Consider the following 11824-nt stretch of genomic DNA (forward strand, 5'->3'; position numbering starts at 1 on the left):
TTGCATTTTTATTCCTATTTTTATTTTTTATTTTTATATTTTTATTTCTATTTTCATCTCCACCTCTATCTCTATCTATTTCTAATTACACCCTAATTTTAATTTTTTATTTATTTTATTTTATTTTTTTAAATTTTTTTTCCGGAAAAACGGCATCGCCGGGGCTTTGTGACGTCAGGGGTGACACGGGGCCACCCCTCAAGTGTCGCTGTCGCTGTCGCCTGCAGGTGCAGCTCATCAACGATGCCTACAGCGCCGTGGTGGACGCGGTGCTGGGGACCGAGGGGGACAGAGGGGACAGAGGGGACAGAGCCGTGCGAGGCCATCCTGGCCACCCTCAGACACATCCGCATCCCCATCGTCAGCCTGGATGTCCCCTCAGGTGTCCCCCTGTCCCCCCCTGTCCCCTCAGGTGTCCCCCGCGTCCCCTCAGGTGTCCCTTGTGTCCCCTCAGGTGTCCCTCGTGTCCCCCCCTGTCCCCTCAGGTGTCCCCCGTGTCCCTCACGTGTACCCCCAGGTGTCCCCCCCTGTCCCCTCAGGTGTCCCCCGTGTCCCTCACGTGTACCCCCAGGTGTCCCCCCCTGTCCCCTCAGGTGTCCCCCGTGTCCCCCACGTGTACCCCCAGGTGTCCCCCCCCGTCCCCTCAGGTGTCCCTCGTGTCCCCCCCTGTCCCCTCAGGTGTCCCCCCCCGTCCCCTCAGGTGTCCCCCGTGTCCCTCACGTGTACCCCCAGGTGTCCCCCCCCTGTCCCCTCAGGTGTCCCCCCGTGTCCCCCCCTGTCCCCTCAGGTGTCCCCCCCCTGTCCCCTCAGGTGTCCCCCCGTGTCCCCCCCTGTCCCCCTCAGGTGTCCCCCCCCGTCCCCTCAGGTGTCCCCCGTGTCCCTCACGTGTACCCCCAGGTGTCCCCCCCTGTCCCCTCAGGTGTCCCACGCCCCTCCTCGCTCTGCTCCTCCCACGCCGCTGTCACCGCCCCCCTGGCGGTGTCACCTCGGCCACAGCGCCCGGAGTCCCCGAGGGGACCCCGACAAGGTGGGGACATCCCCGGGTCCCCCCCGCGGAGATCCGGCGGGATTTGGGGCATCCACGGGAAATAACAAAGTGCCCGGCCCGAGACATGACGTCATCCCCAGATGTGTCATCCCCAGATGTGCCATTCCCGGACAGCCGCGTGTCTGGGATTGTCATCACCCGTGTCCCCTCCCCTCGCCCTGGCACCTCTGGGGACAAACACCGCGCGTGCAGGGACAGTGGCGGTGCCACCTCCCTGTGCCACCCTCGGTGCCCCGCTGTGTCACCTGAGCTCACCCCTGAGCCACTCCGTGTGTCCCCAAGGGTGGCGTTTGTCCCCTGGGTCATCCCTGAGCCCTCTGTGTGTCCCCGCTGTGTCACCTGAGCTCACCCCTGTGTCCCCGTGTCACCCCTGAGCTCTCTCTGACCCCTCTTTTCCCTTTGTCCCCTCCCTGTCCCCGTCCCTGTCCCCTCCCTGTCCCTGTCCCCTCCCTGTCCCCGTCCCTGTCCCTGTCCCCTCCCTGTCCCTGTCCCTGTCCCTGTCCCTGTCCCCTCCCTGTCCCTGTCCCTGTCCCTGTCCCCCAGGCTGAGCTGTGTCCCCTGGTCTGTCCCCTGTCCCCTCATGTCCCCCCTGTCCCCTGGTGTCCCCCTGAGCCCTGTCCGTGTCCCCAGGGTGGACAGCGGGTCCGGGTGGCGCTGGTGACATCAGCCCCGCTGTGCTGGTGTCGCTGGCGGCTCCCAAGGAGGTGGCGCGGCGCTTCCAGGGACGGCGACATTTCCTGGCCGGGCGCTTCGTGCCCGAGGAGCTGCGCAGGAAATTCGGGATCAGCCCCGCCGAGTACCCGGGCAGCGACTGCGTGGTGGCTCTGTGACCCCAAAAACACCTGCGGTGTCCCTGTGACCCCAAAAACACCTGCGGTGTCCCTGTGACCCCAAAAACATCTCCGGTGTCCCTGTGACCCCAAAAACACCGCCGGTGTCCCTGTGACCCCAAAAACACCTGCGGTGTCCCTGTGACCCCAAAAACACCTCCGGTGTCCCTGTGACCCCAAAAACACCTGCGGTGTCCCTGTGACCCCAAAAACACCGCCGGTGTCCCTGTGACCCCAAAAACACCGCCGGTGTCCCTGTGACCCCAAAAACACCTGCGGTGTCCCTGTGACCCCAAAAACACCTCCGGTATCCTTGTGACCCCAAAAACATCTCCGGTGTCCCTGTGACCCCAAAAACATCTCCGGTGTCCCTGTGACCCCAAAAACACCTCCAGTGGCCCTGTGACCCCAAATAAAGTGTTGGTGACACCCCAAATAAACTGTTGGTGGCCCTGTGACCCCAAAATAAAGCAGTGGTGACACCCCAAAATAAAGTGGTGGTGACCCTGTGACACCAAAAATCAAGCGGTGGCGGCCCCTCAGCGGGGGCTGAAACCCTACAGAAATCCCACAAAAAAAACTCCACAGAATCCCACAAAAACCCCACAGAATTCTGCAAGAACCCCACAAAAACCCTCACAAAACCCTCACAAAAAAAATCCCCCAAAACCTCACTAAAAATCCCCCAAAATCCCTGAAAAACGCCACTAAACCGCCCAAAACCCACAAATACCCCACAAAAAAGTGAAAACCCACCAAAACCCCCACAATACCCCAACAAAATCCCACCAAACCCCCACAAAAATCCCAGAAAACCCCACCAAAACCCCCTCCAAATCCCACAAAAAAACCACACAAAAACCTCACAAAAACACCCCAAAAAAACCCAGAAAAACTACAAAAATCCCACAAACAACCCCCCCAAAAAAAACCCGCAAAAGCCTCACGAAAAGCTCACAAAATCCCAGAAAACCCCCAAAAAATCCTTCCAAAATCCCACAAACCCCTCACAAATCCCATAAAATTCCACAAAACCCCACAAAAACTTCGCAAAACCCTCACCCCCCCCCAAAAAAAAACAAACCAACACAAAATCCCCACAAAATCCCACAAAAAACGCACAAAAACCTCCCAAAATCCTCCCAAAAAACCCAAAATCCCCCCAGAAACCCCAAATCCCACAAAATCCCGGGAAAGGGACACGGGGATGACCCCAAAACAAACCCCGGGGGGTTCTGGAGCCACCGGAATGCCGGGAATGCGCCGGGATTTCCGCTGGCTGCGGCTGCTCCTTGATCCCAAATCTCCTCCCAGTTCATCCCAGTTCATCCCAGTTCATCCCAGTTCATCCCAGCGCCCCTCTGGAGGGCGAATTCCCAAATTTCGGGGGTGGATTTGGGATTCAAAGGGGTTTGAGAGGGAATTTGGGATGCTTTGGTTGTGTGTCAGAGGTTCCTCGTTCATCCCAGTCCTCCCAGTTCATCCCAGTTCATCCCGGTGCCCCTCTGGAGGACGAATTCCCAAATTTCGGGGGTGGATTTGGGATAGGAAGGGAATTTGGGGAGGATTTGGGAGCTTTTGGGATGTTTTGGGATTTGCTGCGGGTTGGGGGCTCCTCGCTGATCCCAAATCTCCTCCCAGTTCATCCCAGTTCATCCCAGTTCCCCAGTCCTTCCCACTGCCCCTCTGGAGGGCGAATTCCCAAATTTCAGTGATGGATTTGGGATAGAAAGGGGACGAGAGGGAATTTGGGGAGGATTTGGGAGCTTTTGGGGTTTGGCTGCGGGTCAGAGGTTCCTCATTCATCCCAAATCTCCTCCAGTTCATCCCAGTCCTCCCAGTTCATCCCAGTTCTCCTCTGGAGAATGAATTCCCAAATTTCGGGGATGGATTTGGGATTCAAAGGGGACAGAAAGGGAATTTGGGGAGGATTTGGGATGTTTTGGGATGTTCTGGGATTTGGCTGCAGGTCGAGGCCTCCTCGTTCATCCCAAATTTCCTCCAGTCCTTCCCAGTGCCCCCAGTTCATCCCAGTGCCCCTCTGGAGGGCTGAATTCCCAAATTTCAGTGATGGGTAAATAAGGAATGTTGGAATTTGGGAGACCCGCGGGTGGGGAGGCAGCTCCCAGTTCCTCCCAGTCCATCCCAGTCTCCTCTTACTCCTCCCAGAGGGCGATCTCCCAGATCCCAGTTCTGGGTTTTTTTGGTAGGGGGGTTTCAAAAAGGGGTGATTTGAGGGAAGAATAACTTGAAGATTTAGGAAAAATCCGGGACAACCCCAAACCTTCCCTCGGGGTCCCCGCGTTGTCACCTCCCACCCCCTTTGTCACCAGCACCGGGTCCCCTCCATGTCCCCAAGGCCACCTCCAGCGCGCCTTCACCTCCTTTTTTTTTTTTTTTTTACTATTTTTTCCCATTTCCCATAATTTTTTTAAACACTTTTTTTTAATTTTTTTTTTTTTTTGCTGTTTTTTCCTCCCCTCCACCTCCCTCCCCGCCGCATTCCCGAGCTCATCCAATTTTAGCAGCTCGACAAAAACAAACGCTCCGCGCTGCCGGAGCCTCGCGGCCGCCCCGGGCAGAGCTCCCGTCCCTGACTCCGCTCCAGGGATCGGCTCCCGGAGCTGGAAAAGGGCGAACCCTCGCCCTATAAAAGCCGGATCAGCTCCAGCCGAGGTCGCAGTCGCCGTGCGGAGGAGCCATGGCACAGCTGGCACAGCTGGCACAGCTGGCACAGCTGCTGGCACAGCTGGCGGTGCTGGCACAGCTGGGAGCCCCAAGCGTGGCCAGAGGTGCAGGTAAAAAATGAGGGTTTGGGGTTTTTTTTTTTGGTTTTTGTTGTTGGGGGGAAAGGGGTTTGGGATTGCCAGTGGGAATGAGGAGAGGGGAAAGGGGGTGGGGGGTGGTGGCACGGGGTGGGACAGATGGCACCTGCCAGCAGGGAGGGGAGGACGGGCATCTGGGAATTCTGTCCTGCCTGGGATGATGGAGCTGGAGGGACAGGGATGGGGACAGGGATGGGGAAAAGGGATGGGGAAAAGGGGATGGGAAAAAGGGGATGGGGACAGGGATGGGGAAAAGGGATGGGGAAAAGGGGATGGGAAAAAGGGGATGGGGACAGGGATGGGGACAGGGATGAGGAAAAGGGGATGGGGAAAAGGGACAGGGATGGGACAGGGACAGGGATGGAGAAAAGGAGATGGGGACAGGGATGGGGAAAAGGGACAGGGATGGGACAGGGACAGGGATGGAGAAAAGGAGATGGGGACAGGGATGGGGAAAAGGGACAGGGACGGGGACAGGGATGTGGCTCGTGTCCTTGTCCGGGAGCTGGCCAGGAATGTTTCCCACGGATACGGGGTGGGTTCAAACCTCGGCCACCCCTTGGGCCACCCCTGGCTCTCAGGACACCATGGCCCACCCTCGGTGACACCGCCAGCCTGGCCTTGGGGACATCACAAATCCCATCCCCCGGACTGGGGGGGCTCAGGGCGGGGGACACGGCTGGGGAGGGACCCCGGGGATGTGGCAGTGCCACCTCTGCGTCCCCCAGAGCCGCTGGAGAACGACTCGGAGCCGGGCAAGGCTGGCACGGCCGGGAAACCCTGGAAAGCCACACCCGACCTGGAGGAGCTGGACCTGGGCACGGCAGGTACGGCCACCCCGAGGGTCCTGGGGGCCACTGTCCCCAGGGGCTGTCCCCACCGTGTGTGACCCCGCTGTGACATTCCCATTTACCCAGGGGACAATTCCCATCCTGTGCCACCCCTGTGGGACACTGGTGGTGACCACTGTGACATTCCCATGGCTCCAGGGGACAATTCTCATCAGTGGTGACCCTCCATCCCCACAGCCTCTGCCCTCCATGTCCCCTCTCTGTCCCCGCTCTGTCCCACTCTGTCCCCACACTGTCCCACACTGTCCCACTCTGTCCCACTCTGTCCCCACACTGTCCCACACTGTCCCCACTCTGTCCCCACACTGTCCCACACTGTCCCACACTGTCCCACTCTGTCCCCACACTGTCCCACACTGTCCCACTCCATCCAACTCTGTCCCACACTGTCCCCACTCTGTCCCACACTGTCCCACACTGTCCCACTCTGTCCCACTCTGTCCCCACACTGTCCCACACTGTCCCACCCTGTCCCACACTGTCCCACTCTGTCCCCACACTGTCCCACACTGTCCCACACTGTCCCACTCTGTCCCACTCTGTCCCACACTGTCCCACACTGTCCCACTCTGTCCCCACCCTGTCCCAAACTGTCCCACTCTGTCCCCACACTGTCCCACACTGTCCCACACTGTCCCACTCCATCCCCCTGTGTCCCCCTGTGTCCCCACCCGTGGCACCCTCTCTCCGTCTCCCCCAGGTAAAGGTGCCGAGTGGACGTCTTGGTTCAACATCGACCACCCGGGAGGTGACGGTGACCACGAGAGCCTGGCGGCCATCAGGTTCTACTACGGCGAGCGGGTGTGTGCCCGCCCGGTGGCCATCCAGGCCCGCAGCACGGGCTGGGAGCTGCCCGAGGCCCTGGGCCAGGTGGTTCATGCCAGCCCCAAGCGCGGCTTCCGCTGCCTGCACCGCGAGCAGCCCCCGGGCAAGGCCTGCGCCAACTACCACGTGCGCTTCCTGTGCCCGCTGGGTGAGGAACTGGGGGGACTGGGGCGACTGGGGGGACTGGGGGTACCTGGGTTATACCAGGGACCAGATGTGTCCCACCTCTGTCTCACCTGGCACACCTGTGTCCCACCTGTATCCCACCTGTATCCCACCTGTATCCCACCCATATCTCACCTGTATCACACCTGTGCCCCACCTGTATCACACCTGTGCCCCACCTGTATCACACCCGGCACACCTGTGTCCCATCTGTGTCCCACCCGTATCTCACCTGTATCACACCTGTATCACACCTGTATCACACCCATCTCTCACCCATATCTCACCTGTATCACGCCTGTATCACACCTGCGCCCTACCTGGGATGCAGCATGGGGGTGGGGTAAGAGCATCACTTCCCCTTTTAACCCTTTGGCTGCCGGCTCCCAGTTACCCCCAGTATCCCGGCAGGGCACATTTACTGGTCACACTGGTCACCGTGGAGCCCCTGCTCACGCAGCACCTGCGGCACCTGGGGCACTCAGAGCCGCACCCGGCGCTGCCGCAGCGCCCGCAGCCCGGCCCCGCTCAAGGAGCTGCGGTGCCAGGGCAAGGCCAAGGAGCGCCGGGCCTGCAGCACCGGGCCCTGCCCAGGTAGGGGTCACTCACCTGTGGGGTGGGGGATGGCAGGTAGGGACCCCTGAACACCATCGTGCCACCCACCTGTGCCCTGGGGGGCTGCTGGGGAGGGGACAGGAGGTGGCCACGGGGTTGCTGCTGGAGGTGTCCATGGGGTGGCACTGGGGTGACAGCGCAGGTGACAAAAGCCAGGGCTCTTCCCAGGGACCCTAAATCCCCATCTCAGCCCCCACAGAAGGAACAGGTTGTCAGACCAACCTGGTGCCAGCCGGTACCACCGGGTGCCACCCACCTCCGGCTCCTCTGCCCGGGGGTGTGACCCAAGGCTTTGAGGGGACCCGAATCCCACCGGGAATGTCCCCTCAGAGCCCACCTGGACGGAATGGGGCGCTTGGGGTCCCTGTTCCCGCAGCTGCGGCAGCTCCGGGACTCGAGTCCGACACCGGAGCTGCAGAACCGCCAAGACCCCTCCGTGTCCCGGCCGTGCCACCGAGTCTCAGAAATGTCCCCTGTCACCTTGCCCAGGTAACACCCCCAGGTGCCCCTTCCGCGTTGCCACCGCCCCGGGCCCGCTGCGGGCTCTGAGCCGCGTCCCCCCCGCAGGTTGCCCCGGGCTCGCTCTGCACGGCACCGTGGTGACATCCAGCGGGGCGGCACTGCCGGATGCCCGCGTGTACCTGGAGGGCCACCCGGACGTGCCGCTAGCCCGCAGCGATGCCCAGGGGCGATTCACGGCCTCGGGCTTGTGCCCTGGCCCCTCCGCCAACCTCAGCGCCCACCGCGACGGCTTCGCCCCGGGGCTGGCACCGATCGTCACCAACGGCTCGGGGGTGGCCGTGGCTCACCTGAAGCTGCGGCGGCTCGGTGAGAAAGGAGGGCTTGGCTTTGGGGGAACCCCCGGAGGGGCGAGCCGGGGGTGCCCATGGGCTCGCTGGCCCTTTTGCCCCTTTGCAGAGAAGCCCTACATGGTGCTGCACCCCGCGGCCAAGGTGCGGGAGGCCGGGCAGGACGTGACCTTCTGCTGCAAAGCCTCGGGCACCCCCGCGCCCCGGGAATATTTCTGGTGAGGCGGCACAGGGAGCGTAGCGGGCACGGGGGGTGCTGGTGGTGGCAATGTCCCCGCTGAGCCTGTCGCTTTGTCGCCTGTCCCCTGCAGGTACCACAACGGGACCCTGCTGGAGGGGCCGGCTCAGAGCACCGGCGGTCGCCTGGAGCTGCGGGGGCTGGCACCGGAGCAGGCTGGCACCTACCACTGCAAAGCCAGCTCCGAGGCGGGTGCCATCCGCTCGGCGCCCGCACAGCTCACCGTGCTGGGTGAGCGAGCACCGGGGGGGCTCCACCGGGGGTGGCGAGACCCCCCCTGACCCCTCTAATGCCACCCCGTCCGTGCCACCCCTAGCCCCGGGCCAGCAGAGCTGCAGGACGGAGCCGGAGCCCAACCTGGTGGAGTTACCCAGCGAGTGCCCGCAGGATGCCGGCGGCTCCCGTTACTACAACGTGGGGCGCTGCCCGGCCTCGCCGTGCCCGGGGGGCCCCGGGGAGCCCGCGGGGTGCGGGGAGGAGTCGGGGCTCTGCTGCGGGGTGCGGAGGATGGAGCTGCGGCAGGTGCCGTGCGCCGGCTCCGTGCTGCCCGTCAAGGTGGTGGCCGAGTGCGGCTGCGGGCCCTGCGCCCAGCCCCGGGTGTTGGTGCGGGGCCGGGTGACGGCGGCCGACACCGGGGAGCCGCTGCGTTTCGGTCACATCTTCCTCGGGGGGAAAAAAGTGGGTTTCACCGGTTACCAGGGTTCCTTCACCATCGAGGTGCCGCCGGACACGCGACGCTTGGTCACTCGCTTCGTGGACGGCCAGCAGCGTTTGGTGGACACCGTCAAGGTGCTGCCCTTCGACCGGCGAGGAGGAGCCGTGTACCAGGAGGTGAAGATGCCGCGCAAGAAGGAGCCGGTGGAGCTGGACGGCGGCCGGAGCAACGCGATCCCTCTGGGAGAATCCGGCGGCCGGGAGCCCGTGGGGGAGCTCGTGCTGCCGGCCGGAGTTTTCCTCCGGCCATCCGGGGAGGTTTTTAATGGCACGGTCAAAGCCAGCGTCACCTTCGTGGATCCCAGGGACGTGGCCACGGCCAGCGTGGCCTCCAGCGACCTGAGCTTCGCCGACGCCGAGGGGGAAATCGTCCCCCTGCGCACCTACGGGATGTTCGCCGTGGATTTCCGCGAAGGCGACAGCGGGGCGGCGCTGCAGGCGGGGCCGGTGCAGGTGAGGATGGACGCGGGGCAGGTGTGGATGGCGGAGCACCTGCAGAAGATGAAGTTGTGGTCCTTGAACCCCGAGAGCGGTCTGTGGGAGGAGGAGGGCGTGCTGCGGCCAGCCGGGGGTAGCCGGAAAAAAAGAGAGGAGAGAACTTTCCTGGTGGGCAACTTGGAGATCCGCGAGCGGCGCCTCTTCAACCTGGACGTGCCCGAGGATCGCCGCTGTTTCGTCAAGGTCAGGGCTTACAGCAACGAGAAATTCAACCCCTACGAGCAGCTGGAAGGGGTGGTGGTCAGCCTCATCAACCTGGAGCCGCAGCCCGGCTTCCCCAGCAACCCGCGGGCCTGGGGCCGCTTCGACAGCGTGGTCACCGGCCCCAACGGAGCCTGCTTGCCCGCTTTCTGCGATGGCCGGCGCCCCGACGCCTACACCGCCCTGGTCACGGCCACGCTGGGTGGCGAGGAGCTGGAAGCCGTGGCCTCCAGCCCCAAGCTCAACCCGAACGCCGTAGGGGTGGCGCAGCCCTACTTGGGCAAGCTGGGCTACCGCCGCTCGGACCACGAGGACTCGGCGCTGAAGAAGACGGCGTTCCAGATCAACGTGGCCAAACCCGACCCCAACAACGTGGACGAGAGTAACGGGCCCGTCTATTCCTACCGGAGCCTCCGGGAGTGCGAGGAGGCGCCGGTCGGCGCCAACCACCTGCGCTTCTACCGCGTGGAGGTGGACAAGTACGAGTTCAACGTGGTGCCCTTCAAGGAGAGCGACGTCACCTCCTGGACCGGAGATTACCTGGCGTGGTGGCCGAATCCGCAGGAGTTCCGGGCGTGTTTTATCAAGGTGCAGCTGGAGGGGCCGCAGGAGTACATGGTGAGGTCTCGGAACGTCGGGGGGAGCCACCCCCGCACTCGGGGACAGCTCTACGGGCTGCGGGACAGCCGGAGCGTGCGGGACCCGCTGCTGGAAAACACCTCGGGAGCCTGCGTGGAGTTCAAATGCGGCGGGATGCTCTTCGACCAGAGCCTGGTGGACAGAACCCTGGTGTCCGTCATGCCCCAGGGCAGCTGTCGCCGCACGGCCATCAACGGGCTACTGCGGGACTACCTGAGTCGCCACCCGCCGCTGGCCGAGAACAACCACACCGGAGCCTTCTCCATGCTGGCCCCGCTGGACCCGCTGGGCCACAATTACGGCATCTACACCGTGACGGACCAGAACCCGCGGCTGGCCAAGGAAATCGCCATCGGCCGCTGCTTCGCGGGCACCTCGGATGGATTCTCCAGGGAGATGAGGGCGGGCGAGGGCACGGCCGTCACCTTCAGCTGCCAGGAGAGACCCCCGGGCAGGGAGAGTTTCTTCCAGCGCCTGCTGAGCGCTCCGGCGGAGGCGCTGGATGAGATCCGCAGGGAGATGGGGAGATCCGAGCTGCGCCGCGCCCCCCCCGAGGTGATGGACTTCGCCTCCGGAGCCCCCGGCCCCACCCGCAGGACCCCCAGCAGCCAGCGGAGACCGGGCAGGCTGAGGGGACAGCGCTGAGTCCCCTCCGTGTCCCCTCCCCGGCTCTGCTTTGTCGCCTCCCCCCATCCTCTTTTCGCCTTTGTCGCTTTTTGGCCGCGCTCATTTATAACGCCCGAAGAATTGGGGGGACACGGGGAGCGGAGCGGGGGGGGGGGGGGGACGGACAGGGGGTAGGGGACAGCGGGGACGTGGGGAGGGGGTCCTGCCGTCCTCCCCTGGTGCTGTCGCTGCCTCCTCTTGGTGCTCAGCCCCGCGGAGGTGCCGCCGTGGGGATCGAAATAAAAAGAATAATTAAAAAATTTAATAAAAAGGGGGGGGGGGGTGGGTGGGTGGGAACAAACCCGGCGAAGGCCGGGGGTCCCCGCCCGGTGTTTTGTCCCGTTCCACCGGCGGAACCCCGGTGCACCCCGCGCCGGGAGAGTTTCATCCTTGAATCCCACCAAAAAAAAAAAAAAAAAAAAAAAACCCAAACCAAAACGGATTTTTTTTTTTTTTTTTCGAGGAGGAAACCCCAAGGATAACGCGGATCCGAACACCCTCCCTGCGCTGTCACCCCCCGCGGCGGCCCAGATTTGGGCGGATTTGTACATTATTTATTACAAAAATATACAATTCTTATACACCCGCCTGACTGCTGGGCTTCTCCTGGACTGGGAGGGGGAGTGACCCAACCCCGAGTGTCCCCCCGGAGTGTCCCCCCCCCCGCCCCCCCCGGTGCGTCCCCGTTGTCCCCAAGCCCTGCCCCCGTTCGGTAGCACCATCCCGGCCGCTCCTGTTTGCCTGGGGCCGGGCTCAGCCGGGCTGGCACACACCGGGGACGGGCTCGTTGCCAGCGGGACGTGGCAGCCGGGGAGCGAGGAGGGATCGGACCCACCCGGATTGCCCCTCCCGGCACCGGGATGTGCCAAGCCACCAGCCGGGCCACCCCCTGCGTGACCC

At 63.0% G+C, this 11824-nt stretch overlaps 1 protein-coding gene across 1 annotated transcript; it reads left to right on the plus strand.

Moving 5' to 3' along the window:
* The first annotated feature begins 3933 nt into the window (after positions 1-3933).
* On the plus strand, positions 3934-10903 carry CILP2 (cartilage intermediate layer protein 2). Its single transcript, XM_062510137.1, has 9 exons — positions 3934-4676; positions 5432-5530; positions 6255-6527; positions 6956-7138; positions 7490-7648; positions 7727-7987; positions 8078-8186; positions 8280-8437; positions 8523-10903. Exons 1-9 carry the CDS (start codon positions 4580-4582, stop codon positions 10901-10903), a joined length of 3720 nt encoding a protein of 1239 aa, XP_062366121.1. The 5' UTR covers positions 3934-4579.
* Positions 10904-11824: the final 921 nt, after the last annotated feature.

The sequence above is a fragment of the Cinclus cinclus genome, chromosome 28, assembly GCF_963662255.1.
Source record: "Cinclus cinclus chromosome 28, bCinCin1.1, whole genome shotgun sequence".
Lineage (NCBI taxonomy): Eukaryota > Metazoa > Chordata > Aves > Passeriformes > Cinclidae > Cinclus > Cinclus cinclus.